At 41.1% G+C, this 27,471-nt stretch overlaps 1 protein-coding gene and 1 long non-coding RNA gene across 2 annotated transcripts; both read left to right on the top strand.

The window, feature by feature from the left end:
• Positions 1 to 8,433: 8,433 nt before the first annotated feature.
• On the top strand, positions 8,434 to 18,560 carry LOC120438469. The gene is made up of 8 exons (XM_039608861.1): positions 8,434 to 8,626; positions 11,196 to 11,543; positions 12,541 to 12,873; positions 12,956 to 13,063; positions 13,764 to 14,084; positions 15,013 to 15,345; positions 17,327 to 17,650; positions 17,750 to 18,560. Exons 1-8 carry the CDS (start codon positions 8,590 to 8,592, stop codon positions 17,839 to 17,841), a joined length of 1,896 nt encoding a protein of 631 aa, XP_039464795.1. The 5' UTR covers positions 8,434 to 8,589; the 3' UTR covers positions 17,842 to 18,560.
• A 2,927-nt stretch (positions 18,561 to 21,487) lies between these two features.
• Positions 21,488 to 26,525, top strand: LOC120438493. The gene is made up of 4 exons (XR_005611943.1): positions 21,488 to 21,635; positions 24,919 to 25,257; positions 25,379 to 25,504; positions 25,609 to 26,525. It is a non-coding gene; the product is annotated as an uncharacterized LOC120438493 (long non-coding RNA).
• The last annotated feature ends 946 nt before the right edge of the window (positions 26,526 to 27,471 follow it).

The following is a 27,471-nucleotide window of genomic DNA, read 5'->3' as shown; positions in this document are numbered from 1 at the left end:
CGTCCTTCTTGGGGTCCTTGGGGATCAGGACCGTCCGACCTTCGGTTAGCCATTCCGGTGTCTCTCGTTAACTAGCAGCTGGTTCATTTGTGCTGCCAGACGCCGTGGAGTGCAGTCAGCTTCTTCAGCCAGTAGGCGTGAACCATGTCGGGGCCTGGTGCTGTCCAACTCTTCGTACTGGAGACCCGTTCTTGGATGTCTGCCACTGTGATGGTTACCGGACCCTGTTCAGGGAGGTTGCTATGGTCTGCCCTCAGATCCACTAGCCACTGAGCATTGCCGTTATGGGTTGCGTCCTTCTCCCATATGCTCTTCCAGTATTGCTCCGTCTCCAGCCTTGGTGGTGCTGTTCTCTTATTGTTCCCTTGCCTTTGCTGGTTCTGTGGAGAACAGCTGGTTTATTCTCCTGCCTTCTATCTCTCTGGTGTACCTCCTCAAGCGGCTGGCCAAGGCTGTGAGTCTTTGCTTGGCAGTTTCGTGTTTTCCGGAGGAAAACACGAACACAGTGTACAGTTGAGTCTTAATAGCTTACTTACAAATGGGCTCGTCAGGCACTCTTCTTGGCTGCAGTGGTTATTATTATATTTACATGCTTCCAGCTCCCGTTTTTGCTCCGTGACAGCTCGGACTTTTCCTTTCTCTCCCTCCCTCGCTCACAGACACAACGTGTATGGCAGTCCATTCTCCCTGCAGCACGGACTACACTGCCCATGATGCTACATTCTTTAGGGCCATGCCTGTAGCATTCTGCCTTTTAGCTTAGCACAACAACAACAACAAAAAGCGCCTCTCACCCAGGAATCACGCAGAGAGAGAGCGTCACCCTGTAACCATGGCAACCGTAACGCTGCCGCCTGGAACAACATTACGTAGCTGTCAAACAAACCCAAACAGTCCTGACCATGACAATATGAAACAGGGAAGTACCGCCGTGTAATCCATTTATTTCAACAAAGTAACTGTATTCTGAATACCACCTTTTTAAACGGTAACTGTAACGGAATACAGTTACTCATATTTTGTATTCTAAATACGTAACGGCGGTACATGTATTCCGTTACTCCCCAACACTGCTCACAACACACCTGACAGAACATCATGTTATTTAGCTCGTCATATTCCAGCCACAGAAATTCTTTTGTCCATGAAACCAAAAAAGCTGAGCTTTCTTTTTGCCTCATAGTCTGATTTGTCATAACTTTTCCGTTTTGTGGTAGGCTTTTATTTGGCTGCCCCTTCTTCACCCTGACCTGTCTTATTTGGCTCAGCAGAACTAAAATACCGGCGTATATCCTGCTGCTTTTACACACGTACTTACATAACGGTCAGCGATTCTCTGCGCAATCAACCTCTCACATGTTTAAACTTGCTGTGGGAGATTTCACTTGTCACGTTTGAATAGTAAGCTAATGAGTGATAAGACGATGTCAGAGGAATTGGTGCGCAATTAATCGTCACTCACCAATCAGTGCTGCCACTCTCTACACACCGTTCGCGCGATCGCAAAGTGAAAGTGAAAGCAAAAAACAAGCACAAATTCAAACGCGATTTCAATATGTCACATATTGGCAGTGGCTCATCGATGCCGATGACAGAATTGCTCAGCTACATTTTCAAAAGAATGCAAAAGCATTGACACATATTTTCCCTTCCTATGATAGCCCAACGGGCAGGGCTGAGATAGATTTTGGTAGCCCGACTGGAAAAATCGCTAGCCCCGGGACGTCGGGCTAGCGATTTTGCGAGCCCTGGAATGGCATTCTTAGGAATCTGAAAAAAATGTCACGTGAACTGCGTTCAAGATTGGTTCAATTTAAGATTTTAAATAGAGTTTATTGGACACCTTCACGGTTGCACAGGGTGGGTCTAGCGACTGACGATGCATGCTGGAAGTGCCAGCAGAATAGTGGCACACTCTTACATCTGCTTTGGGGATGCTCCAAAGTCCAAGATTATTGGATTCATATTCACACTGTAGTAGAAAAGGTTGTAGGCCAAGGGGTCCCATTTATAAACGGTCTTTATGTATTAGGAGACCCTTCAGCTTTGAGTCACTTACCCACTCCTCTTGCTCATTGGGTACAAACGGCTATTATGCTGGGGAGGAAGCTGTTGGTGAAAGAGTGGAAGGCCTCATCGACTCCTACCTTCTCTCAATGGTATATTTCTTTGGGACAAGTGGCAGCTTACGAATCATATAGGCTGCTAAATAGACTGGACGACTATAATGATAAATGGGCCAACTACCTTTCATATACAGGTCAGTGACGTATCCGGCTAAAGTAGTTAAGGTTGGACTAAATGTGACAGCTGTAATTGGGTCTATGTGAAATATTGGCATCATTGTGTATTTATGTTATTTTGGATTTTGTTTTTTTGGATTTTGTTTTTTTGGATGAGAATATGTATAGAGATTGAAAATGTGATGTCATTCAGGGGTAAAACCGCAAAGGATTCTGGGAACAAGTGGCAAGCGGTACTAGCGCACGCAGGATTTCACATGAAATCAGTTACACAGCGATAAAAAGAAACACAAAAAATGGCAAGAAGCTGTTGTATTATTAACTGCAATAGCCGGTCACATGTAACCCACGGGAAGCCGACGGGTAAAGAGATCGGTTGTTATCGGATTACATCGTGGAAGGGAAATTGTTTAAGCCATGTTTCCGAAGTAACAAAGAGCCGACGGATGGCCTGGATTGTAGCCATTCGAAGACCAAATATAACGTCTCAGAACACTCCAGCTCACATGTTAATCTGCTCCAAGCATTTGCACAAAGGTAAGTCTTCTGTTGTAGTTATTATGTAATTTATCATAACATAATTGTTGATGTAGGTTACAAATAAGTCTTATATTGATTTGAATTGAATTCGTTGCGCTATACTGCTTTGTTCACTGTGGCTTTGCGGGGTAATGTTTGTTGTGTTTTGTAGGAAAACCAGCCTACAAAATGCAGGAATGCGATCCAGACTGGGCACCCTCTATCAACCTGGGTCATACAGAGTTTAAAGCTGCTACAACAGAGAGATTTGATTGGTTAAGAGAGAGAACGATATCAAAACAGCCACAAAACGTCCGCATATATGTGCCCAAGGGTTGTATTGAAGCAATCAAGTGATGAATAACTGTTTTCCAGTATGTTGTTTTGCAATTTTTTTTAATTTTTTTTTTTTACATCGTTGATTTGTTTTTCACCGAAGCAGCTAATAAAGCACAATGGAATACAATTTTGCCTCTTTCTTGTAAGATTCTATAATAGAATGAAACAATAATGCCAGTTATAAATAAAGACAATAAATTGAATGAATTACGAAACACTCATTTTATTTCTATTAGATCTGAAAATGTTGTGTAATCCTACAACCTGAAAAGACAGATTGTGTTGGCCTGTACAGGAGATAAAGGAAAAAAAAAATAACAACAGCTGTGAAATGGAGTAGTCCAAATCACCAAAGTTGTTGCAAGGATCTGAAGTTACTAAACATTTTGTGAGTGTATGCACTCACACTTAGGACCATATAATAATAAATATGTTCGTGACGAAAGTTGGGCAGCACGCTAACGTCCTTACTCCACTCTGTATGCTCGTATGGGTCTGACCCTTTCACTCCTTTGATTTTTTTCCTCGTCCTTTTTTTGCCATTTCGTCAAGTCTGTCTTTGTACGGACCTGCCGTGTTCACTGTCGTTTTGTACATAACTGTTTTTGGGGCAAATAAAATGCAAGTAGGGATTAAAACCGCAGAATTAATGATTACAGGTGCTGGAAATACTAGCGCTTGATTCAGTGTTTTGATTTTGTTGCCACGGGTATCCACAATGCAATGCATGAAAGTCATGTGGTCTGTCAATCTCTATTGATTCTTTTTATTTTTAATATTAAAATCTAATAAAGTTTGAGTCTTAAAAAAAATATGTTGGATGATAGTAATTTTCTGTTTGTTTGTTCACAACAGGATCTGTGTTCATGGAGTGAGTTTATGATAACTTTATTCTGAGTTGTGGTCCTTGTTTGCATAGCTTATGTCTACGGTGCTCTCAGGAATCAATCATTACAACACAGAGCAGAGGAGGTATGTGAGTCTGTGTCTTGTTGTGTGTTGTTCTTGCGTATGACTCCATTCATGCTTATTGGTGTGATCGTAAACAGAAGGCATGGATGATCTAAATTTAGCCAAACAGACAAATGTGTTTGTAGCACTTCTGGAGTCGTTACAGTACAGCTGGACCAGTTACGTTCGACTACTAGAGTAGTAATGAGTGTAGCATGTAATAAAGACCACAGACCAGAAAATAAGTTTAAATTGCCAGCTTATTATTTTGTAAAGACAGAGAATAGACAGTTGACACACACTACATAAAACATTCCACACCACATTTAAGGAAAACAAGATATTTCCTTTCCCTTTTTAGTTCAGTAATTTCTGTTAATTTATCCTATTTATCTCAAAACCTTTTATTTGGCTTTAAAAGGATGTTATTTTCAACCTTGTTTTATTTATTTCAAGTTCTAAGTTCAAGTTTATCCTTTAATCTATTTGAGTTAACACTGTGTTATTTTAAATCAAGTTTAGTTCTTTAGGCCCAAGATTTAATTTAATCTCGGTCTAGTTCACCTTTAAATTTCAACCATTTCTTATTTTGTTTTAACCCAACAAAACTATTTACATTTCCACTAAGACCATTACAGCATTAAAATGTAAGGTTGACCAAAATAAAGTACAAAAAACAAAAAAAATGTAAAAACTGAAAACAATTCAGCAAAAGGCTGAATAACCCCTTAAACAAACAAACAAACAAAAGAAAGTTGTCTCTGTGTCCTTTAACTATTAATCCTGGAATGAGAGTCCACTGTTCTTTTGCAGAGGTGTATGGATTGATCCTACCAGTTTTTTCAGCGAAAGAGTTCAACGTCCAGCAGGGGGCATTTTTCCTTTTCCTGCTCGGTACAGTTCAATGGGTCCGTGAGTGGCTCGCCATCTTGTTTCTCGCTCAGCGGATCAAACTCCGATTCTAGCTCGGCATTTCCCGTTCCAAACCTTAATGGCCTACCATAACAACAAAGCAATGTGCATAAACATTTGAAGATAACACATGGGTAGCCCTTAAATAACAGTAAAAGTCCGTTTTTTTCCAGCTTATTTAGTCCTAAATGAGGTGATGCCAATATGGCGTGCTGAAAACGTCAAAGGCCTTTGAACTACAGCCTGTGTGTCGGTGAAGCACCAATCCACCGTTTTTAACATAAAACAACAAATCTGCTACCTTGACTTTCCATTTGCATGAAATGAGCAATATAATACAACAAAACATTTCTTGCATGAGATAAAATACAATTTCTGAACTCACCAAGTCCCGTTCAGTTACGTTCACAGCGTCACCAAGGCAAGGACAGCTCGGAAAAACAATAATATTCTCCAGAGTACAAAAATATCTTTATGTAGACTTCTGATTTATTTTTTAATATTTTTTTCCACTTGTTTAGGCAGCAGCTCCGCAAGGAATGTCAGCATTTTTCCCTCTCCAGCATCAAAAAGAAGGAACAACCCGATTGGGTGTGGCTGGTTACAGTAGTCACGCTGCAACATGCCCTTTCACAATAAGAGTCTGAACACATAGTTTAGCCATTTTACCTGAATTAACATAAAAACACCATGAATTAGCAAGGTTTTAAACCTTTTAACATGTTTTTAAACACAAATGAAATCCTATACCATGAATTATATCATTGCTGATGTTTTTTAATGATTTAAAATTATCACTTGTAATATATTACTGTTTCTACTAACAGGCTTTTATTTATTGACAGCTATGTTAACCAGGGTTACATGTTCTGCCACTTTCCTCTCTGTTCTTTAGGAAGTGAAAGTGGAGAAACCTATTCTGCCCCACAGCTGACCTGCTTCAGGAAACTACAGTGTAGTCGAGGTGCTCAAACTGCAAACATGGCTGTCTACATCTGACGGTTCAGCTGGCATGCCAAAAACTGATGCATAGATTGAGTTCAGGGGGTCTATCCTTAATACTGGATATTACACTCTGAACAGGACACACAAACTGCATGGTTTGTTTTCTGTGTTGCAGTGTTTTACTGATGTTAACCTGTTTTCTAGCAGGACAGTTTTCCCTTTGTGCTACTGTTCTTGACCATTGACAGCACATTTCCACACACTGGTCTCAGCTGTTCTCTTGTATGATTTTTTTTTTGTTCTTTCTGAAATCTTGTGTTGATTGTAAATGAACTAGTTCTGAGCACTCATTCATACAAGGCTCTTTGAGACAGACAGTTGTTCTACATAAGTGCTTTCTATCTAACATTCACACTTTGATGGATTCATTGGAGTTGTAGATGTTCAGTATGTTGCCCAAGGATATTTGACCTTCAATGGGGATCGAACCATGAACCTTCTGATTTGTCAATGACCTGCTCTACCTCCCAAGTTACAGCCGCCTCGTGTGTTTTAAACAGCAGTGAAGCACATTTGTTCCATCATTATGTCTTTACCACATGTCAGGGCAACAGGCTAACTGGGGTTCATGAAAATGTTTATTGAGTCCGTTCATGTGATCTGTACTGTTTCATAAACCTAAACACAACAGAAAATAAAGTTTATTTAAACGTTATTTTTCCTTCATACAGTTTTAAAATAAAACAGAGACCTGTTAACATCATGAGTGTGGATGTGGAAGCTGCTGCAAGGAGTCGCAAAGTTTCAAATAAATACAGGGTCATGAGTGACCACATGGGGGCGCTGCTGGGCACTTTATACAATACAATACAATACAATTTTATTTATATAGCACATTTAAAAACCACAGGCATGCCAAAGTGCTTCACAGAATGAGTTAAGAGCAATAATAAATACAAATATAAAGCATAAAATACAAAATACACATAAAATATACTAACAGGCAGGTGACATAACTAACCAATAATACACCAGGCATAGTAGACACAACCCGAAAGGCTGAAGGTTAAAACATTATAATCATTAACAAGTAATAAAAATAAGTTCCAAATACACTAAGGATGTGGGCTCTAAGAGCTGGGGAAGGCAAGGCTAAACAGATAAGTTTTTAATCGAGATTTAAAAGATTGAATTGAATCAGACGCCCGAATAGCTAGGGGGAGGTTATTCCAGAGGTAGGGTGCGACAGCGGCGAATGCGCGGCCACCTCTGGTCTTGAGCCGAGATCTCGGTTGCACCAGGAGCATTTGGCCTGCTGATCTAAGCGCTCTCCCAGGGATATAAAAACTGAGGAGATCCGTAAGATAGCTGGGCGCGGTGTTGTTTATGATTTTAAAAGTGAGCAATAAAATTTTAAAATCAATACGAAATTTAATAGGGAGCCAGTGCAGGTCGGAAAGAACTGGAGTAATAGACTCAAACCTGCCAGTACCAGTTAAGAGACGCGCAGCCGCATTTTGAACAAGCTGCAGTTTATGAATAAGGGCAGAATGGAGACCAGTATAAAGGGAATTACAATTTATGATCTATTTAAAAATACATTGATCCTTCAGTCTGCTGGGTCTGAGCAAACACAGTAAAAATTTACAGCATTAGAAATATAATAAATGTGAATACTGCAGAAAAAGAAGAAGCTTTATTTGCACAGATGAAGGAGAGATGTTATTCCCTCCTGTTTTACAGTTTATTTACAGACAGAATACTTTAGAATTTTATCTTAAATATGAACATCATGTTAGCATGTGTGCTGTTCAAGCAGCATCTTTCTGTCACACTCCGTAAAAACTAAAGTCCATCCTGGAGGCTGTAAAAATGTCTCCTTCATCAACTCGGTAGCAAATATGTTCTTGAAACAAAACCCAGAGTCCTTCTGTCCTGAACTGTAGAAGTCAATCATTGATTTTACCCTTTGCCAGGATCAGAGCTCAGCTTTACTCCACCTGTCTGACTTCTTCATGTGTCTGTGTCACTTTGTAAGCTTTACATGTAAAGGCAGCATCTGCATCAATGCTTCAGTAAAGCCTTTATTTAGATTCTGTGTGGAGCTGCACGACCAACATGTGACTTTACAGGAAGTCCCGACTTGCTCAGCTGCAGGTTCAGTTGATCAGAGTTTGACTTTCTGTGTGAAGGTCAAAGCTCAGTCATTACATGAGTATGTGACATGTCATAAAAGTCACCAGGATACTCGAACAAACACTGATCTATATAGAATCAAACTTTATGTCTGTATTACCCCTCTACATACAGACTGTAACACCGACCGGAAACTGTAAACTCGTCACTAAACAACCAAATTTACACAGCAACAAGTTTATTTTATTTCTTAGCAAAGTTCACATTTTATTGCTGTTTTGCTGAGTTTGGTTGAGCTGGGCTGTAAACGATCTGTGACACACCTTATTGAGCCGTCTGCTCACACTTTTCCTTACAGGCTTTGATTTAACTCTGTGGATCAGCAGCAGTGACACGGTCACAGTGGGTACTGTAGCAGTCAGCCTCATGTCCCGTCTGTGAAGCAGTGTGAGAGTGTCAGTAGATGATCAGCAGAGGAAAGTGAGAGCTGCTGTGAGCTGATGTCCTGAAGGGCTTTTAAAGAGTCTCTGAGTTTGACAGGAACATGAAGATGTTTGTGGTGTTTGTGATCCTCCTGCACGGTAAGTACACCTTCCTCTCTCTGCTCTCATCATCATCTCTCTCTCTTTAATGTGTTGAAGTGCAGCAGGAGGAGATTTCCATCAAACACTGGATTCTGATTCAGATCAAACTAACAATCCAAAGCAGCAACTTTCAAATCACTGGATTCTTCTTGGTGGCTTTCAGATGAGCTCATGTTAGAGAGATTGATATAGTCTTGTCTTTCATAAAGAATTTATAATAAATACATTTTTAAAGTCACAGTAGTTGTAGTTATTATGATTATTTAGATTAGAGGTTCAGAATTTTCTGATTGGTTGCTTTCTTCTTCAGAGAAGCCACAGCACTTAGTGTCATAACCAGTGAGTCTGCAGGACTGTTAACAGCATAAGTTTGTGGGTGTGAGGTTTAGTGCTGTGCACTGTGTTTGCACACAACACTGCAGAAAGCATTACACAAGGAGTCACTTTTAGACCTCTTATAATATTTTTACTGTAACTTTCCCAGTGAAATAGACTGTAGGAGAATGAAAACATCCAAAACATTGGTCAGGACAGTGGAGCAGGAAATGGACAGATGGATTGGTGCAGTGTTGTACTGGTCTGTGGTGGTGAAGAACCAGCTGATCGTGAAAGAAGCTTTACAGTCTGCCCAGGCTGGAGAGACTACAACTCTTGTCTGGCTTGAGAATAATGTGGTGTGCTCCAACTAAGAACTGCAGGAGGTGGCTGGGAAGAGAGAGGCCTGGGTATCTCTGCTTAGACTGCTGCCCCAGTGTCTCATATCTGAATAAACAGCAGAAGACGGATGGATGAAACCTGCTGAATACAACATCTTGTAAAAACCTTCAGCAACTGGAATCACAAAAGCTTCTTCATATTGAACATGTCACGATTGGCTGTGTAGCAGGCAGGACCCAAATGCAAGACTCAGACATGAAAGGGATAAACTAAGGAAGGCAGCTTTATTGCTGTAAAAAACAGACACAAAATGCAAGGAAACAAAACCTAAAATTGAAAACTAGAGACAAGAAAGTAAGAATTGAGGCACTGGTGTCCAAGAGGGGAGAGAGGACAAATGCTTCCCCTGCACCTCAGTGATGCACCTGCACCTCAAGGCCCCACATGTGTGGTGGCGTGATGGAGCTGTAGGAGGGAGGCAATTGGACATGAGGAGGAAAGGACGGGGGCAGCCAGCTCCCTGTAATCCACCAAGAGCAGGGGGCCCGGACCAATCCAGACAGGGGTCCACAGTAGCAGCACACCAAGCCCACCCAACCCCACAGCAGAGGAAAAATGTTTTCTAATAATACAATTACAATTGTATTAAAATACATCTAACTGGATATTCAAACTTAATTTTGAAAGAGATTAATTCAAAGGAGTTAAAACAGGATTGAATGGGAGACAGTTTAGATCATCCGTTTAAACCACAGCTATAGAACTTGTAATTTGGTGTGCAAAGTTCTCTGAGGGGACAACAGTCCCTGGTCTTGTCAGGGTTCTTGGGTCGTTGACCCAGTGTTTTCAGTATATTTTCCTGATTCATGTTTCCCGCTTCACCGTGCCAGCCCTCTGTCTCAGTGTCATTAGTTCTAGTTCCTATATGTCAGATTATGTTCTGCTGTGTACTCACCGGTCTCTCACTATCATCCTCATCAGTCAGAGTATTTAAGTCCTCAGTTTCCTTCCATTCACGGTCTTGTCAGTCAGCCGTTTTGTGTTCTGTTTATCCCCATTCTTGACAATAAACTCCATCAACCCTCACTGTGAATCTTGCGTTTGGATCCTTTCCACATCCACACTGCGATTCCTGACAGGTTTGAGCCAAGTCTCACTGACAAAGAAAATGTCTAATTTTTGAGAGGTAACAAAATTTTTATGTATGAATGATTTATTAGATAAAGCTTTACTGTTAAAAGGGGCAATAACTGCAGGAGTGACAGCTTAAGAGGAACAGGCCTGCATCACACAGTTGTCACACCAACTATGTAGTTGGTGTAACTGTCTGAACGTTACATCTCTAAAACATGGAGCCGGCAGTGGACTGGAGATGATGCATTGCTTTCCGGTGTCCAGCAGACTGTTCATGAGGTGCACAGAGTAAAGTTTCATGCGAATCACTGTGCTCGTTCATGGTTTAGTTTGGACTGTTTTAGAAAAATGGCTCATGAAATTCAGTTCAAAGAGGTTTCATTACAGTTCATCATGAAGGCAGACTGTGTCACAGTGAACTCTACAGAGGGACTGGAAAATCTTCAGGTCCCCCAAAACATTTAAAACAGATGAAGATACAGCAGAGTTTAAAGGAAGTGCTTAGAAAATAAAGCAAAGACCAGGAAGAGTCACATTTTCAAACATTTACTGTAAACTCAGTAAAATACACTAAACTGAGGCTGGGTCATGACACACTCAGTTTAATCTGTCAGGTCCTCACAGATTAAATGTTCAGATTTAATAAATAAATACATTAAATTTCAGTGTCTGCCTATAAATCTGGCATCTGTGTTCCTGCTGATAAATGTGGACTCTGAGACAAACACACTGCATGCAGATAATTTAAGTTTAAGTTAAGTTTATGTGTCCTCAGTTTCCCAGCATGCCCTGGCTATGTTGGTGGAGGTGAATGAGGGGGAAAGATCTGTCCTGCTGTCCTGTCAGCACTCAGATTTTATACCTGATGACCTCACAGTCATGTGGACTCGCAATGATCTTCATCCCAAATCTGTCCACCTACGACGAGAAGAAGGAGATGACGTTACAGGACAAAACCAGCGTTACAGCGGGCGCACATCGATGAGGTCTGATGCTCTGGAAACTTCAGACTTCAGTCTCACTCTGAGAAAACCACAACTGACTGACAGCGGCAGCTACACCTGCTCCATCGGTAATGGGAGAGAAGAACTGAGACTAAAGGACATATGGCTGAAGGTCAAAGGTCAGCAATAAACCAATACACCTGCTGTAGATTCAGATTGTGGTTTGGTTTATGTGGCCCAGGCTCATAGAAAACAAGTCTTCACTGGATCCGGCATCAAGCTGGTACTTCTGACTGACCAGTGTCATGGCAGAGTGTATGTCAACCAGACGTGGGCCATGTCTGGCAATGATGGCACTATATATGTTCTTATTTTCCTATTTTAGTTAGAAGACCCAAATGCCATGTTGCAATAAACACTGCTATGGTAGCCAACGTTTCAAATGCAGGTATGACAGGTTTGTGAGGTTACACTTTATCCAAAACCTAGTGAGGGTTTACTCATGTCTATCACTGGGTGGCTGTAAGTCAGGAGGTAGAGCAAATCACCTACTGATCTGAAGGTTAGTGGTTTGATCCCAGAAAGATGGCTACGTGTCTGGATAGATAAACAATGCAGCCATAGGGAGATAAAGAACAAGAAATTTGTTATAGTTAAAGCAAAGGTGAGTGCTACATAGCTAGCTTAAATAAAGCCATGTGTAAATCTTACGTTTGTTGACATTTACAGCGTAGGTAGAGAAAAGTTCTGGTAGTTCTAATTTGTCACATTAACACGGCATCATAACATTGAAGCTGACTGAGTATATTTACAGTGTCCGGTTAATAAATCCTACAGTTTAAATGAGCCGCACTGACAGTCAGGATCACTGCATAATGTCTGAATGTGATGTCTTAGGTATGATGCTTAGTGATGGTGACACTCAAAGTTAAGCCGTTGAGAATCAATAATAATCAAAACAAAAAGTGATATTGATAATGGATCAGAATCACTAAATTCTAATTATTTCACATCCCTGTAACTATTAGAAAAACAGAGTCAGAGAACATTGTTATGTGTGGTTACTGGTTACAGGACAGAGTCAGAGGTCTGGACTGGAGATAGTTGTGCTTCAGTTACCATTAATATGACTGCTGCTGATTTTACAGCTGATACTGTGGTTTATTGTCCTCTCAGACCAGCAAGTGGAGGTAAAGGTGGAGGAAGGCTCAGACTCTGTCATCCTGCCCTGCAAAACAAACCCTGACCTGCCTGAGGACACCAGAGTGGAGTGGGCTCACTCTGACCGAGAACTCATGATGGTCCACGTGTATGCAAACAGAAGTGACCACCTTAAGAACCAGGACGATCTTTACTGTGGTCGCACAAAGATGAACAAAGACCTGCTGAGAACTGGAGACCTCAGTCTGACCCTGAAATACCCCACAGAGAGAGACAGTGGAGGATACATCTGCACCATCTACAGGGACAAAGATATCCTGAGACAGAAAGTAGTGCTGCAGGTCAAAGGTCAGAGATGCAGACACAGGTCAGAGGTAGATTTATGTCAGAGATCAGTGTTCATGTCGTTATAGTTTATATTTCTTCACAGAACCATTTTCAGCCTGGGCCACAGTTCTCCTGGTTCTCTTGGGCCTCCTGGTTCTTCTTGTGATTTCTGGAGGTCTCATATATTATTTCCGGGACTATTTCATGTCAGGTGAGTGTCTCCTACTACACTACCCATAATGCCGATGGTTCGCAGGTGTCCTCTGGTGGCTCCTTGACTGCGGCTCACACAAACTTGTTCCAGAAGCTGAAAGAGTTGAAAGTTACAAACAGCTGATACAGAGAGCTGAAGAGAAACTTCCAGGTTTGTTCCTGTCAGTCAGAAAACCTCCTTCAGACTCAGTCATTGATCAGTGAAACAGCTCCACAACATGACTTTACTAAACAGTGTGTGTGCTTCACTGCATTGATCTGACACAGAGGCTGCATGTGGACAAGCTGCTCTTCTTCTGTGGTGGTAAACAGCAGGCTGACATGGAAACATGTGCTGACAGTAAATGTTGCAGCAGCTTCAGTAAATGTTCCTCCTTGAGTTGTGCTCAGTCATGTGGTGGAGAGCTTCAGATGTTCAGAGCAGACACATGAGATCTTCATGGTTTCTGTGCTGATGTGTGTGAGACATGGCCGACTGTGGAGGCTCAGTCTGTCTGTTCTTCTGCTCTTCATCCAACATGTCTGCAGCTCTTTACAGGACGCTGCAGACTAGTTACCAAAGAACGAGTCAGGAACACATCAGGAACAAACTGAGACACAACCTGACTGAGACTAGAGGACAAGGAGGGGACAGGGAGGTCATGTGACCATCACACCTGCTGCTGATGTCATCATGTTGTGCTTTGTTGTCCTCTCAGATTACAAGGTGAAGGTAAATTCAAGGGTGGATTCTGTCCTGCTGCCCTGCAAAGCCAGGGTTTGGCTGCCCAAAGGCGCTATAGTGGAGTGGAAGGAGAAATATAACAGGAAGGCTTATGTGTATCAGAACGGTTCTAACCAGCCTGAAGAAACACACCCGGATTTTAAAGCCAGGACCAAGATAAGGAAAAACCTGCTGAAGATCGGAGACTTCAGTCTGACCCTGAAATACCCCACAATCACAAACACCTACACCTGCACCATCTATGACCGGAAGGGAAACATCCTGATGGAGAAACACGTGAAGCTGAATGTCAAAGGTCAGTGCTGTAGATACAGGTCAAAGATCAGAAGTCAGTAAATGGTAAACAGACTGGTCCTTATACAGTCCTTTTCACAATAACTAGAAGATGATTTCTAGCAGAACTGTGAAAATCTCCACATCCTTTCTCCATGTTATCATCCAAAGCTGTGTGAAGTTTCAGAGCTCTGCAGCTAACAGAGACTTTCAGTTTGTAACGTCGTCTTCACAAGAAAAATATTATGAACAAAACAAAACATGTAAAACTGAAACTTTCCAATAGAAGCAAACAAAAAGGTGGAATAAACTGAGGTTATTTACCATATTTTATCATTACAAAGAGAGTTGAGTGAATTTCTCGATCTACCTATCTACCAGTTCCTACCCTCACTATAGCCACGAGCTGTGGGTAGTGACCGAAAGAACGAGATTGCAGATACAAGCGGCGGAAATGGGCTTCCTCTGAAGGGTGGCTGGCTTCTCCCTTAGAGATAGGAGGAGCAGTTTAACCATCCAGGCGGGGCTCAGAGTAGCGCTGGTAGTCCAAAGGAGCCTGTTGAGGTGGTTTGGGCATCTGACAAGCAATGTTCCCTCTAATTTTTCATGTGTCTGAGCGACCACAAACTCCCTGGGTGATCCCTTGGACCACTGTGAGCAACATTAGAAATATGCACTGTGGTCACGCCAGCATTGAATCCAGTCCAATTGCGCACACGCGCGGCTTAGAGGGAACATTGCTGACAAGGATGCCTCCTGGGCACCTCTTGGTTGAGGTTTCCCCACCGGGAGGAGGCCCCGGGGCAGACCCCCTGGTCGTGGATAAGTGGAAGAAGATAGATGGATAAAAAGATCATTTTTTATGTTTCACTTCATGCAGTTAAAGAAAATGTACTCAGTTCTGCTGCTGATGTCTGTACAGCTCATGTTGTGTTCTGTTGTCCTCTCAGTCCCCCAGGTAGAGGTGGATTCAGGGGAGGAGTCTGTCCAGCTGTCCTGCAAAACCTCTTCAAAATTTGACTTGCCTGACGATGCTACTATTGAGTGGACAAACATGTACAACACAAAGGTCCATGTGTATGAGAACGGCTCTGACCAGCCTGAAGAACAGCACAAGATATACAGAGAACGAACTGAGATGAACAAAGACCTGCTGAAAACTGGAGAATTCACTCTGACCCTGAAATACCCCACAGATGGAAACACAGGTATCTACACCTGCACCGTCTACAGCAGGGAGAGAAACATCCTGCTGAAGAGAAAAGTGGAGCTTAAAGTCAGAGGTCAGTGCTGTAGATACAGGTCAAAGGTCAGAGGCTGGCTGTGACCTAGCATTTGAGGGTTTTTTTTTATATTTTTGATTTTCTTATGTTAAGTGTAGGGTACAGACTTCTGACAGGTGGGGTGCAAGTTACCGGGTAGAAAAGTCATGTGGAACAAATGTTTAACATCGGAATCACCTTTATGGCAGAATAAAGAAATTTGCGGCATTAACAACATTCACATCCACTAAAAAGCTGCAGCTGCGTTTGCAAGTCGACAGCGGCAACAAAGAAGTGTACGTCCACATGTTGAAGCGAATGCATGGATGGATGGATGGAGTTTATGAGCTAAAGAAAGTTGCAGCTAGGCTTTTCTGTCATTGTTTTCTTTAGATGGAGCGTGAAAATATTTCTTCCTGCCATGTGGGGAATGATGTAAAAAGTTTGAGAACCACTGGACTAGTTCAGGTTTCTTCTGTGTCTCTTGATTTATGAGCATTTCCCTGGCCTTTGTGTAATCTGTCCTTTAAAGTGAAAACACGTAAAGTGAAACATGCTGAAATTAACAGCAGCATTTTTCCACATTTAGCTCAAAACATTACAATGTTTAACATTTTGATTTAACATTTAAAATTGTGTTTTAAAGATGAAAAGTTACAAATATTTTACTAAACGTTGTAAAAAAAATGACTAAAAAAATCATGTTTTTGTAAGGTTTTGAGCTCCTTGTTCTAATTGTCAAGCTTATGTTATCATGTCTACATCTGTGCATGTTTCCTGTTTTATTTTGAAGAGTGGTGCTTCCATTTTTAATGTGTTTTGTCTTACTTTTCCCTGTGGCATCATGATCATTTGTGTCAGCTGTGCATCCCCAGGTGTTTCCACTTCCTTCTTCTGTATTTATGTCTCCTTCTGTTCTTTGTTAGGTTGTCCATCTGTCTTCATGTCAGCTCACGGCTCAGTGTTTTCGTTTCCTGAGGTTCATGTTGGATTAATTCTTAGTTACGTTGTTGCGTGTTCCTCTTCAGTTTCATGTTCAAGTCTCTTGTCATTGTTTTCATAGTTAGCTTAGTTCTATCCCAGTTTAGGTTTCAGTTTGGTTTCACCCTTGTTTCGCCTCACCTTGTTTTTCAAGGGTTTTTTTTTTTTTTAAATCAGCCATAATAAAGGCTCGCTTTATGTTTAAACACCAGTTCATTTCTCCCGTGTCCGCATTTTGTGTCCATTCCAAAAACGCACCAGCGTTCCCCGCCGTGACAATACAATCTAGCAACACACCAAAGGGAAATTATTCAGATGGTGGAACAGCTATGTAGCGAGTGGTTGAAGCACTTCGGAAAGAGACCACTCCCCTTGTTTAATTGGTGTAGCATCACTACTGTCACTACCGTCCACTTCAGTTGGACCTCCTGTTGCCTGCCTCTTTTCTGGCGAGGATGTGGGCAGAGTTTGCTGCCATGTCACCCTCGGCTCCGGGGGGCAGCTGCTTCACGTACGCCCGCTCAGCCCCCCCAAACTGTTTCATTATGGACTCTGGTGCCTTTGGCCTCTGGGTTGGCTGCCAAAAGAGAGCTTACAGGCTTTTGTGCCATCAGCGACCTCCAGAACTGTATAATTATGGACTCTTGTGCTGCTGACCTCCTGGTGGAGCCGCAGGAGGTGAGATGGCCCAGGATGTGAGTGGGTGTTAAAGCGTCTGGGGAGGGAACTCAAAACTGGATTATAGATGGCAGGCAGTTGGTGTTGTAAGCCCCGCCCTCTGTTCAAAGATGGTCGCTCACAGTGGACATAGATGGCCTCTTTCACTCCTCTTTCAAACCATCTGTCCTCTCTGTCCAATATGTGAACATTGGCATCCTCGAAAGAGTGACCTTTGTCCTTTAGATGCAGATGGACTGCTGAGTCTCTCTGTCCTGTTTCCCTCTGCTCTGATCTGCTTCTGTCCTTCAGCACCACCTGCTGCTTCTGTCTATGAAGGTAATGTTGTTTGTTTTCCTTTCAGACTGTCTGGTGGAGGTGAAGGAGGGGGCGGAGTCTGTCGAGCTGCCCTTCAAAACCACAGGAAACCTGCCTGAAAATGCCACAGTAGAGTGGGAATACTGTGAACCTGAATACAGGAAGGTCCACGTATATGAAAAAGGATCTGACCAGCCTGGCAAAAAGGACAAGGAATACAGGGACCGAACATCAATGAATAAAGACCCTCTAAAAACTGGAGACCTCAGCCTGACCCTGCAAGAGCCCACAGATGAAGACAGTGGGAGATACAGATGTGAAGTCAAGCATGGCTGTCAAATTCTCAGAACGAAAATGCTGTTTCTCAAAGGTTAGATTGTTTGTTTATTTGTTTGATGTGTTTGTGTGTGTGTGTCACAATACAAAATACAGAAGAATAGTCTCTGACTGTCTTGTGTCTCCTCTGCAGGGAGAGTTCAGGTCCAGGATCAAACAGGGGACATCAGGAACAGAAGCAGCTCCATTGATCCGACTCCTCTGATGGCTGATCAATCAGTTTGATCTGTGTGTTTGGTTAAGAGTGAAGTTACTGTGGAGCTTGTTGATCAATCAGAAGATGAAGAAGAGTATCAGGTTCACAGCTGATCTGCATGCTGGAAGTATTTGGAAGAAAAACCTGGCTGACTGTTTGTGAATGTTTAAAAACAAATAGAATTATTCCACTGACTCATCGATTACTTATTGGTTCCAGTGGTTGACAGACCTATTAATAGGATTCAACTTCTGAGACCCTCAATTAGATAAGTGCAAGAAAATGGACGGATGGTTTTTCAACATAAAAGCCTTTAACAGACGTTATGGAGGTGCTGCTCTTTGCTTCAGGTGTTGAACTTCCACCTGGATGAGACTTGAGAACTCCAGCAGTGTGATGGGAAATTTGAAGGCTGTGTTCAGCTGATGTTTGAGAAACAAAAGCTTCATATTTAGATATTTTATCTCCATGTAATCAGTCAGCAAGTTGTATTTTATTATACAGCAGACAGAGAACTGTATTTGGTGTTAGTTCAGTTTTCCAGATGAATTTATCTATTCTCACTTAAAGTCACTGAAGCTTGTCTAAGAGCAAAACATGAGACCATGCTGATTTATTGATTTTATAAATGGAGGCCATCTCTGTGATCATTTACACTGAAACCCTCTTAACTAAAACATTTACAGAAATAGTTGTCAGTAGATTTGTTCTTAAACTTGGAGATTCTTCAGAATCAGTCATCTTCCTTTGCTGCTGCCACGTCTCACATCAACTGTGGGTTTATGAAGATTGAATGGTTCTCAATTAGGGCCGGGACGACGCGTTGACGTAATCGATTACGTCAACGCGTAAAAAATGTGCATCGATGCATTGTCACTTTCAAAACAGACATGGCGGCAGCAAGTAGCGCCACCATGAGTGAGGCAGCCGCAGTCGACTTAAATCACTCCACCCGAACACGCAGTTCTACAGTATGGGGATATTTTAACAGAAAATGATTCAGTCGTTTGCCAGCTTTGTAAGGTGGAAATGGCCTATCATAAAAGCACGATGGCTATGCACCGGCACCTCAAACGACGGTGGTTTGTCCTTTGCAGCAAAGGACAATCAGTTTTCAACTTTTTTACTAACGCTGGTTTTCATCCTTTTCACTCATTAATTCATCCATTCTTCCATCATTTTGACTCTGGAGAACATATGCAAGCTTTTAATGGGGATAAGTCGATTATATAAAAAGGCTTTTTCTAAATGTGTTTCACCCATTTCTCCAAAAATTAAGAAAATGCATGTAAAGTTGATTTATTATATTTACCCAGTTTTAGTATTTCTTAAAACAAGACTCAAAGTTGAGGTGGACCTGTGTTGCTTTTGTGATTGAGCTTGTGAAACATTACAACTCTTGTTTTTCTCTTGAACTGTTTGAACCAAATTTTGGTTAGACATACACAGCTGTGTAACACTCAAGTTTAACAGCATCCCTCATTGAAGCTTATATTTAAAAAAGCTTCATTACTCGAGGTTTTTCAACACAGTCCTCTTTGGTGACATCTGGTAGACAGAATATGAACAGCAGCTTGAATCTATCATGACTGCCCACTCTGTAGAGCTGAGCTCACAGCTGACAGTGTGGGTGTCAGGTGTGACACGTGATAGTTCTAAAAACTTAAAATTGGCATGTGAATGAATGAAGTCTTTATTTGTCACTTGCAGTTGCCTACAGGTGAAATTGGACCTTTTCTGACCATATACACAATACAAAAACATCACATTGTCTATTTGATTAATAATTTCAGTGTTAAACATTTACCCTGGTGTGTTCTCCCTTTGCTTGTGACTTCACGATATTTGAAAACATAACGGATAGAAAAAATATTTAACCATCAACCCATCTCAGAGGAAGAGGAAGCTTGTTCCAGTCTGAGCGTCTGTCCAGTGTGAGGCCTGTGATTAGTTGACTGTTAGGAAGCAACAGTGACTTCCCGTTTTGTCCCTCAGCTGCTGACTCAGCTCAGTTCACCCATCCTCACACTGCTCTGTGGTGCTGAAGCACCAACATCCTGCCTGGAGGGAAGATGACCCCACAGCAGGGGAAGAAATAAGGAAGAGAGGGCACCTGATGTGGTAACTAGGACATCAAGCCTTGGTATGTTTCTTAGCCCTGAGGCTTTGACTCATAACATTCGACTCTGTTACTGTTTATTATCCTTACTTGGTATATTTTCAGTTAAACCTCAGGTAGTTTAAGTATTTATGAATTAAACAGTCTCAATTTTGCTTGATTATGTTGTGAGATTTAATTTCAGTCTTTGTGATTTAGAGAGCACTAAATGTCACTGTTAAATGAGTCCTTAGACTTCACTCCTTTTAAAAAAAATAAATTAATAAAATTTGAGTATTTTTTTGAGATGTGGACTAAAAGGATGTGATTTTCTGATGTCTTCTCATGTTTGATGCACTTATTAGACACTACACTGTCTCCAGGTTTGAAGGTTCCTGATGGTGGACCAGCTCTGATGTGCTTAAATAAACTGAAGTTTGTACAGTCAGATTATCTTTGTAGGTTTTATGAGCCTTTGGTCAAATAACAGTCTGCATGTCTCTGACCAAGAAGGAGACAAATTCTCTGCTGTAGTCACAGAACAACATGTAAAAAACAGAACTTGGAAACAGGAAACATGGAAACATCTTCCTTCACCGAGGTCACAGCACAGTCTTTAACTTTCCCATCACATCACTGGTGGAGTCTCATCCCAGCCCCATGTTTGGCACCACGAGTAAAGAGCCAGCATCTCCATGAAATCTGTTTAAGGCTTTTATGCTGAAACATTTTTTTAAGGGTAAACGCACCCGTGTCATGAAGATAAAGACATAAAAACATGTGACCTGGAGTTTTTTGAACTTTGCTTTAATCTTCTGTGGTTAACCACAATAATCCTGAAGCCAGCTTAATGAAGGCCTGAGTTTTAAAACTGAGGAACAAAAAAGCAGAAGAAGATTAAACGCAGAAAACAGGAAGTAAGAATCAGTCAAGATGTGACTGTTCACACATTTTATGTGTTAGATCATCTGAGAAATAAAAAGAAAATCTTTGCCTCAAGCGTTCTGTGAAACTTCTGCAACCTTTAAATTTACTGAAGCAAATGTCGAAGTGCTCGTAAGTACAAGAGATGCACCAGTATCATTGTCTTCCTCACTAACTTCAGTGAAACCACTAAATCTGTTTGTACAGAAGAAGAGTTTGTTCCTCTGTGTCAGCTTTATTTGACTCCTGTGAACTCCTTAATGTAAAGCCTGTTGCTGATGCTGCGTGAACTCCAACATCTGAAATCAGCAGCTATTTCGTTTAAGGCACATGTGACCAAATTAACATACATACCTCCATCTCCATGCCTCCCACCATGCACTGGACTACCTGTAGGTGTTTAATGTTTTACGCTATGACATCCACATATTGCTTAGCTGGATCAATAAAACTCCTGCTCTGACTAACTTTTTTAAAAATATCTTTAGACATGAACAGAAGAACCTGATGCACCTGTTAAAGCACCAGAGTTGCAAAAAATAATTTTCTTTTTTCTAGAAGTGAAACTAGTGAGATGTTTCTTCTGGTTTTGTTCAGTATTTGCAGTAATGACATGCCTCCTCTCTCTGTGGTTCACACATAGAGACGTCTTTTTGGAATTGGAAGTTATTGTCTTTGTGCGTCAGCTGATAGTCATGTGATGGAGTCATGTGACACAGTTCATTTGAGTCAGCAGCAAATTGGCAGGATTCATTTACAGCAGGATGAAGATGTTTCTACTGTCTCTGCTACTTGTGAACGGTACTGTTACCTCCCATTATTAGTATTATCATTAAAGATATTTTACTCTATTTTACATGAGGCAAATGATATTACTGTCATTTTTATAAAATGTTGATTGTGATATGTAGAATTTGTAATCTGTTATACATTTAAAACTATAAACTATTGTTACACAAATTATTTCAAGTAAAATGGAAACAATGGGGATGATTAATTTCATTAATATAGTTCATGGCTTGTTGCTTAATGGCTTATCATGTATTTTCATTAAGAAGTTATGAGGGTTAAAAAAATTTGTTTAACGATCTAAGTCTATAATGCAGCAACTTTGGGTTCTGGCGCACCAAAACTAGCACAGAGTGGATCTGGTTTAATTTGATGCCGCATGACTTAAGACACAGTAGAGAAATCAGAGTGTGTCCAGTGAAGTACTGGACCAGTACATGTGAAGCAATGTACCAGGAGCACCCCTACACCTTCTACAGGTCAGGTCCACCTCTGCATATATGCACGCCAGCTTAGCCCTGGACCAGTGCTCCCCATGATCTTAAATTGGATAAGCATGTTTCGAACACACATTGATATATTGTAAAATTGGCCAAGGATAGAATGTCACAGTTGATCTCTGATATGAATGTTAAGGTCTTTTTCTAATTTAGTCTTAATGAAAGCTACTGGAGAACATTGTAAATTATAAATGAAATAGTAAAGAACTGATGCTCGTTTGAGAATTAAAAAAATTATCTACAGGATCGTCCTTTCTGAGGGAATCGTACTGTCACTGTCTACACATAGTGTGTGACCTGTAAAAAGCAAAAACACTGAAGAGCAGCAGTGCCAAAACTTGCAAATTGTCCACCTACATATAAGTCTGCAAAGGATTTTAGACCCTTTCTGTGCCAGATGTGAAAAGCACTGTCACTGAAGGAAAAAAAGCCTGGTGGCCAACACTCTTCCTAAACTGGGACCAAATTCTAAGAGATTGATGGACTACTCTATTATTACTAGGCAAGAGAAAGTGATAAGTCTAAAGTCACAGGTAAAGAAATCCTGTACGAATAAGACTCCATGGTGACCCAAACTGGTGATGACAGTTCGAGATTGTAGTGTCACCAATATAACGCATCATAAAACAGTGTCATATTCCATTCCTGATATTTGTGGCCCAATGGTAGTGCTGTAAATTGGAAAGGGCTAAGCCTCCCACTGGCTTGGATCTTTGAAGAAGAGCTTTCCTCAGTTTTGTTTACCATTCCAAATAAATAATCGATTAAGAAATCCAGAGATTTAAAAAAGGATTTGGGAAATAGGACTGGAAGGCATTCAAATACATATATGGTAAATGGCCTGCATTTGTATAGCGCTTTTCTAGTCCATAGGACCCCAAAGCGCTTTACACTACATTCAGTCATTCACACACACATTCACACACTGGTGATGGTAAGCTACATTGTAGCCACAGCTGCCCTGGGGCGCACTGACAGAGGCGAGGCTGCCGGACACAGGCGCCACCGGGCCCTCTGACCACCACCAGTAGGCAAACATGGGGTTAGTATCTTGCCCAAGGATATTTGGCACGCAGCCAGGATGCAGCCTGGGATCGACCGACCTTCTGATTAGTGGCTGACCTGCTCTGCCACCTGAGCTACAGCCACCCCAATATAGAAATGTTGGTACTAGCATCATTTTTACACTGTGTCAAATCCCCAACTCTTTGACCTTCGGGCTGAAGGAAGAACAACACTCAGTGTTTAATGCTGAATCAACAATCTCTTTCATCCATAAAATTTTCTTTATTCCATACAAACCCTTTAAGCATTACAAACATCTGGACAGGAGATTTGCACAGGAGGGTGTCTGGCAAAATCTCGAAGTGTCCAAGTGACCATTTCTCACATTCTTACAGCCATGACCTTGGCTTCCTGTTTTTCTCCCCCTGTATGAGATGGGAGAAAATTTCCAGTGCAGTATGTTCTGTTCTCTTTGTAATCAGAAAAGCAAGGCCACGATTCTCTGCAAACAGTATTTCTTATAAATCAGCAGTATAATGCATCGTAAAACAGTGTAATATCCCATTCCCTTTTTCCCAGAATAAACAATCAATTACAATCAAACAATCAATCTGCTGGTCCCTCTCTAGTCTAATCAACAGTGTTTCAGTAACTTTCCACTAGAAGATGGTCCCCTGTTATCTACTTTCTCCCAGGCAAGCGTGAGCGAGAGTCTACAGCCATCTACCCCCCAAGGACACGTTGTCTAATGCCTTTATTTTCAGGGCCGTGTCCACTTAATACTACACTATATGGTTATATGGCATTTTAGTCAATATAAAGCATAGAATTGAGGGACTTCAAATATTTCCACAACTGTTAATCCTGCCCATTAAAGACCAACATGATGGCGTAGAGCCTAAAATGGTAAAAATAGTGACAATTAGTTAATACTGAAGCAGACCATGTTTTTCTTAGGTTTTTTGTTTGTTTGTTTTTTTAATAAAAGTCTGTAAAAAATGATTGGGGCCTGGAGTTTTCCTGGATTTTCTCATTATTATCATTATTATTATTATTATTAGTAGTAGTAGTAGTAGTAAGAGTAGTAGTAGTTGTAGTAATATTTTTATTAACTTTGTCTTGACCAAGTTACTGACCAATTACAAGTAGGTTGCAAGCAAATGATTTAATGAATGTTAAGATGGTGTTAATCGTATACTATGACCTTTACAGTCACAAGACCTTAACCCAGCTCAGAATCTGAGACATTTTAGACCAACCATCATCATCAAAGCATTAAATGAGGGGATGTCTTGGGTAGGAATGATTTTTCCATCCTCCAGGAGGATAAGGGGAATGTGACGAATGTATACAGAGGAGACTGATGGAGGATCAACACTTGTTGGTTTTGCTGTAATTTGTGTTATTTGATGGTCAATGTCATATTCCCAGTGCTCCAGGTGTGTCAAATCTAAAACTATTATTTGAATACCTTCAAGCTGTTTGAGTTTGATTTTACCAGTTACAATGACATTAAAGTCATTAACTGGAGTTTTAAAAAGTATCACTTTTCATCACTTTTAGTCTTAGAACCTGAAACGAATCTGTATGTTTCCCTGGTTGAACCGGTGCACTCAGACTGGACTATTCTCATTTCCCTCACAGAGTGCAGATTTTTCAGAGAAGTGCGACATGTGCAGATTGAATGCTTTTTGATTTCATATTCTCTTGTCCTTATAAATAAGTTACCTATACCTCTGCAAACAAACTCAAAATATGGAGCTAATTTGTGTTTTTCTGTGTGCTTACAGTTTCCCAGGCTGTGGTGGTGGAGGTGAATGAGGGGAAAATGTTTGTCCTATTACCCTGCCAGTACTCAGGAGTTATATTTAAGAACCACACAGTGATGTGGACTCGCAATGATCTTAATCCCAAAACTGTCCACCGACAACGAGAAGGAGGAGATGATCTTAGAGAACAAAACCAGTGTTACAGCGGACGCACATCAATAAGACCTGGTGCTCGGGACACTGGAGACTTCAGCCTCACTCTGAGAAAACCAACAGAGTCTCACAGTGGAAAATACACCTGCTCCATCACTGATGGACAAGAAGAGCTGATAGTGAGACACGTATGGCTGCAATTCAAAGGTAATAAATAAATGACACCTGCTGTAACCAAAGATCAAAGGCCAATGCTGTAGATACTCCAGACTCAGGCCCAGGTTAAAATATGTTGGATGATTTTAATTTTCTGTTGTTTTTTTCCCAGCAGGATCTGTGTTCATGGAGTGGTTTATGATAACTTTATTCTGTGTTGTGGTCACCCTTGTTTGCATAGCTTATGTCTACGGTGCTCTCAGGAATGAAGCATTACAACACAGAGCAGAGAAGTAATGTGAGTCTGTGTCTTGCTGTGTTGTTCTTTTGCATGTCTGCATTCATATTTAGGGGTTTAGCCGAACAGACACATATTCTGCTGCTTTCCTCTCTGTTCTTTAGGTAATGTAAGTGGAGAAGGCTGTTCTGCTCCACAGCTGACCTGCCTCAGGAAACTACGGTGGACTGGAGGTGCTCAAACTACAAACATGGCTGTCCACATCTGATGGTTTAACTGGCATCCTAAAAACAGCCGTAGTGAAAATGATTCAGACCTGTTGACCTAAATATATAACTGCTGCTTAGATCGAGGTCAGAGGTCCTTAATACTGGATATTACACTCTGAACAGGACACACTCACCAAAGTGTCTGTTTTCTCTGTTCTATTGATGTTAAGCTGTTTGCTAGGAGGGCAGTTTTTCCTTTTTCACTCTGCAGGTGACACTTCAAAAACTCAAAATCTCACCAAATATATTTGTCTTATTTCTTGTGAAAAAACATGTCATGACACTTAAAATAAGACAAAATCAGCTAAAGAGTAATATTTCAGTAAGATATGTGAACTTGTTTTTAGCCAGTGAATCTTGAAACTGGGGAATTTTCACTTGTTCTATTGGCACATTTTTCACCTATTTCAAGCAAAAATATCTTGTATGAAGTGAGACAAAAATAAGTAAATCAGACAGTGTTTCTACATAATTGCTTTCTATCTAACATTCACATCAACATGCTGCCCAAATATGTTTGACTTGAAAGGTGAAGCAAACCATCAATCTTCTGATTTGTCGATGAACTGCTCTACCTCCCAAGTTACAGCCGCCTTGTGTGCTTTAATCATCAGTGAAGCACATTTGTTCCATCAGTATGTTTTTAATCACACATCAGAGTAAGAGTCTAACTGGGGACCATGAAATGTTTTTATCCCAGTGTTTTCAGTGTGGGAGAAAGTACTCAGGGCCTTCAAGTTACACACTATGAAAGGCAGCAACAAGTTTAATATTCAGAAACCTAAAGTATGTATCAGCAGCAGAATGGAGCTAAAAATAAATGTTTGTTTCAGTTCTATGAAGCTTTGAGTATTTTGGATTAGTAGCACTGCTGTGTTTGTTGCATCATATTGCTGTAATTGTTTATATGCTTTATATATTCTGAGGTGAGTTGATCTATAGTGTTACATCATATTCTATAAGGATGTTATGTGTTTGTATTAGACACAGAGTTCACTCACATGAATTTCACTCACATGTGCTGTACCAGTGTACCTGCACATGTGATGTGGCAATAGAAGTGATTTGATTTGAGAGTTCAAACTCACTGCTGTAATAACTTATAATGATTAATATAATAACTGTTCAGTACAGAAATGAAGCCCAACAATCATGTTTTACAGTCCTGTGGTCTCAGCCTCAGATACTTATTAAATCACACAAAGCTCGTGTAGAAACAAACAAACAAATGAACAAAATATGTTCTCCTTCATTTCTGTCATCTACACGTTTCCAGCTATCATGGTTGCTAGGCAACCTGGGCAGCGCGATGGAGGCTAGACCGTCCCATTTCACAAGCCTCGCACTTCCGGCCTTAGCGGTCTTTGAGTACGTGGCCCTTGAGGATCGTTGAGGCTGCATACTTTAAGGCTGCAGACCCTGAATTGGGATACAGCCTAAGACACACCCTCTGCCAGCATTACAACAGCTCCACCTGTTTCACCTGCCTCCTCAGCCTCTGTACACCTGAAGAGAAAAGAAAGGCTCCAAAAGCTCAAATCTACAAAGGATTCATTAAGTTTCATCCAACAATAACATGTTTGCGATCCACAGTGTGCTGTTAGACACCACTGTACCTCTGCCATTTCAAAAAGAGCAGCTTGGTAACATTTTGGCTCTAAACACTTTGTGTTTAAGTTCCTAATCTTTGTTTTCTTTGTGAACAACATCTGGAGCTTTTTGAGCGAGGCCAACGGCTTTTTCACCGTCAGCCCATCA

Source organism: Oreochromis aureus, linkage group 3 (genome assembly GCF_013358895.1).
Source record: "Oreochromis aureus strain Israel breed Guangdong linkage group 3, ZZ_aureus, whole genome shotgun sequence".
NCBI classification, from domain to species: domain Eukaryota; kingdom Metazoa; phylum Chordata; class Actinopteri; order Cichliformes; family Cichlidae; genus Oreochromis; species Oreochromis aureus.
Note: the sequence above shows the minus strand (reverse complement) of the source record. Positions and strands in the feature narration are given on the sequence as shown.

Excerpts from the sequence above, each read along its gene's own strand:
- LOC120438469 (XM_039608861.1), top strand. The coding sequence starts at position 8,590 with ATGAAGATGTTTGTGGTGTTTGTGATCCTCCTGCACG. Across the intron at positions 13,064-13,763 it reads CCGGGACTATTTCATGTCAG|ATTACAAGGTGAAGGTAAAT; the intron begins GTGAGTGTCTCC and ends TTGTCCTCTCAG. Across the intron at positions 14,085-15,012 it reads CGTGAAGCTGAATGTCAAAG|TCCCCCAGGTAGAGGTGGAT; the intron begins GTCAGTGCTGTA and ends TTGTCCTCTCAG.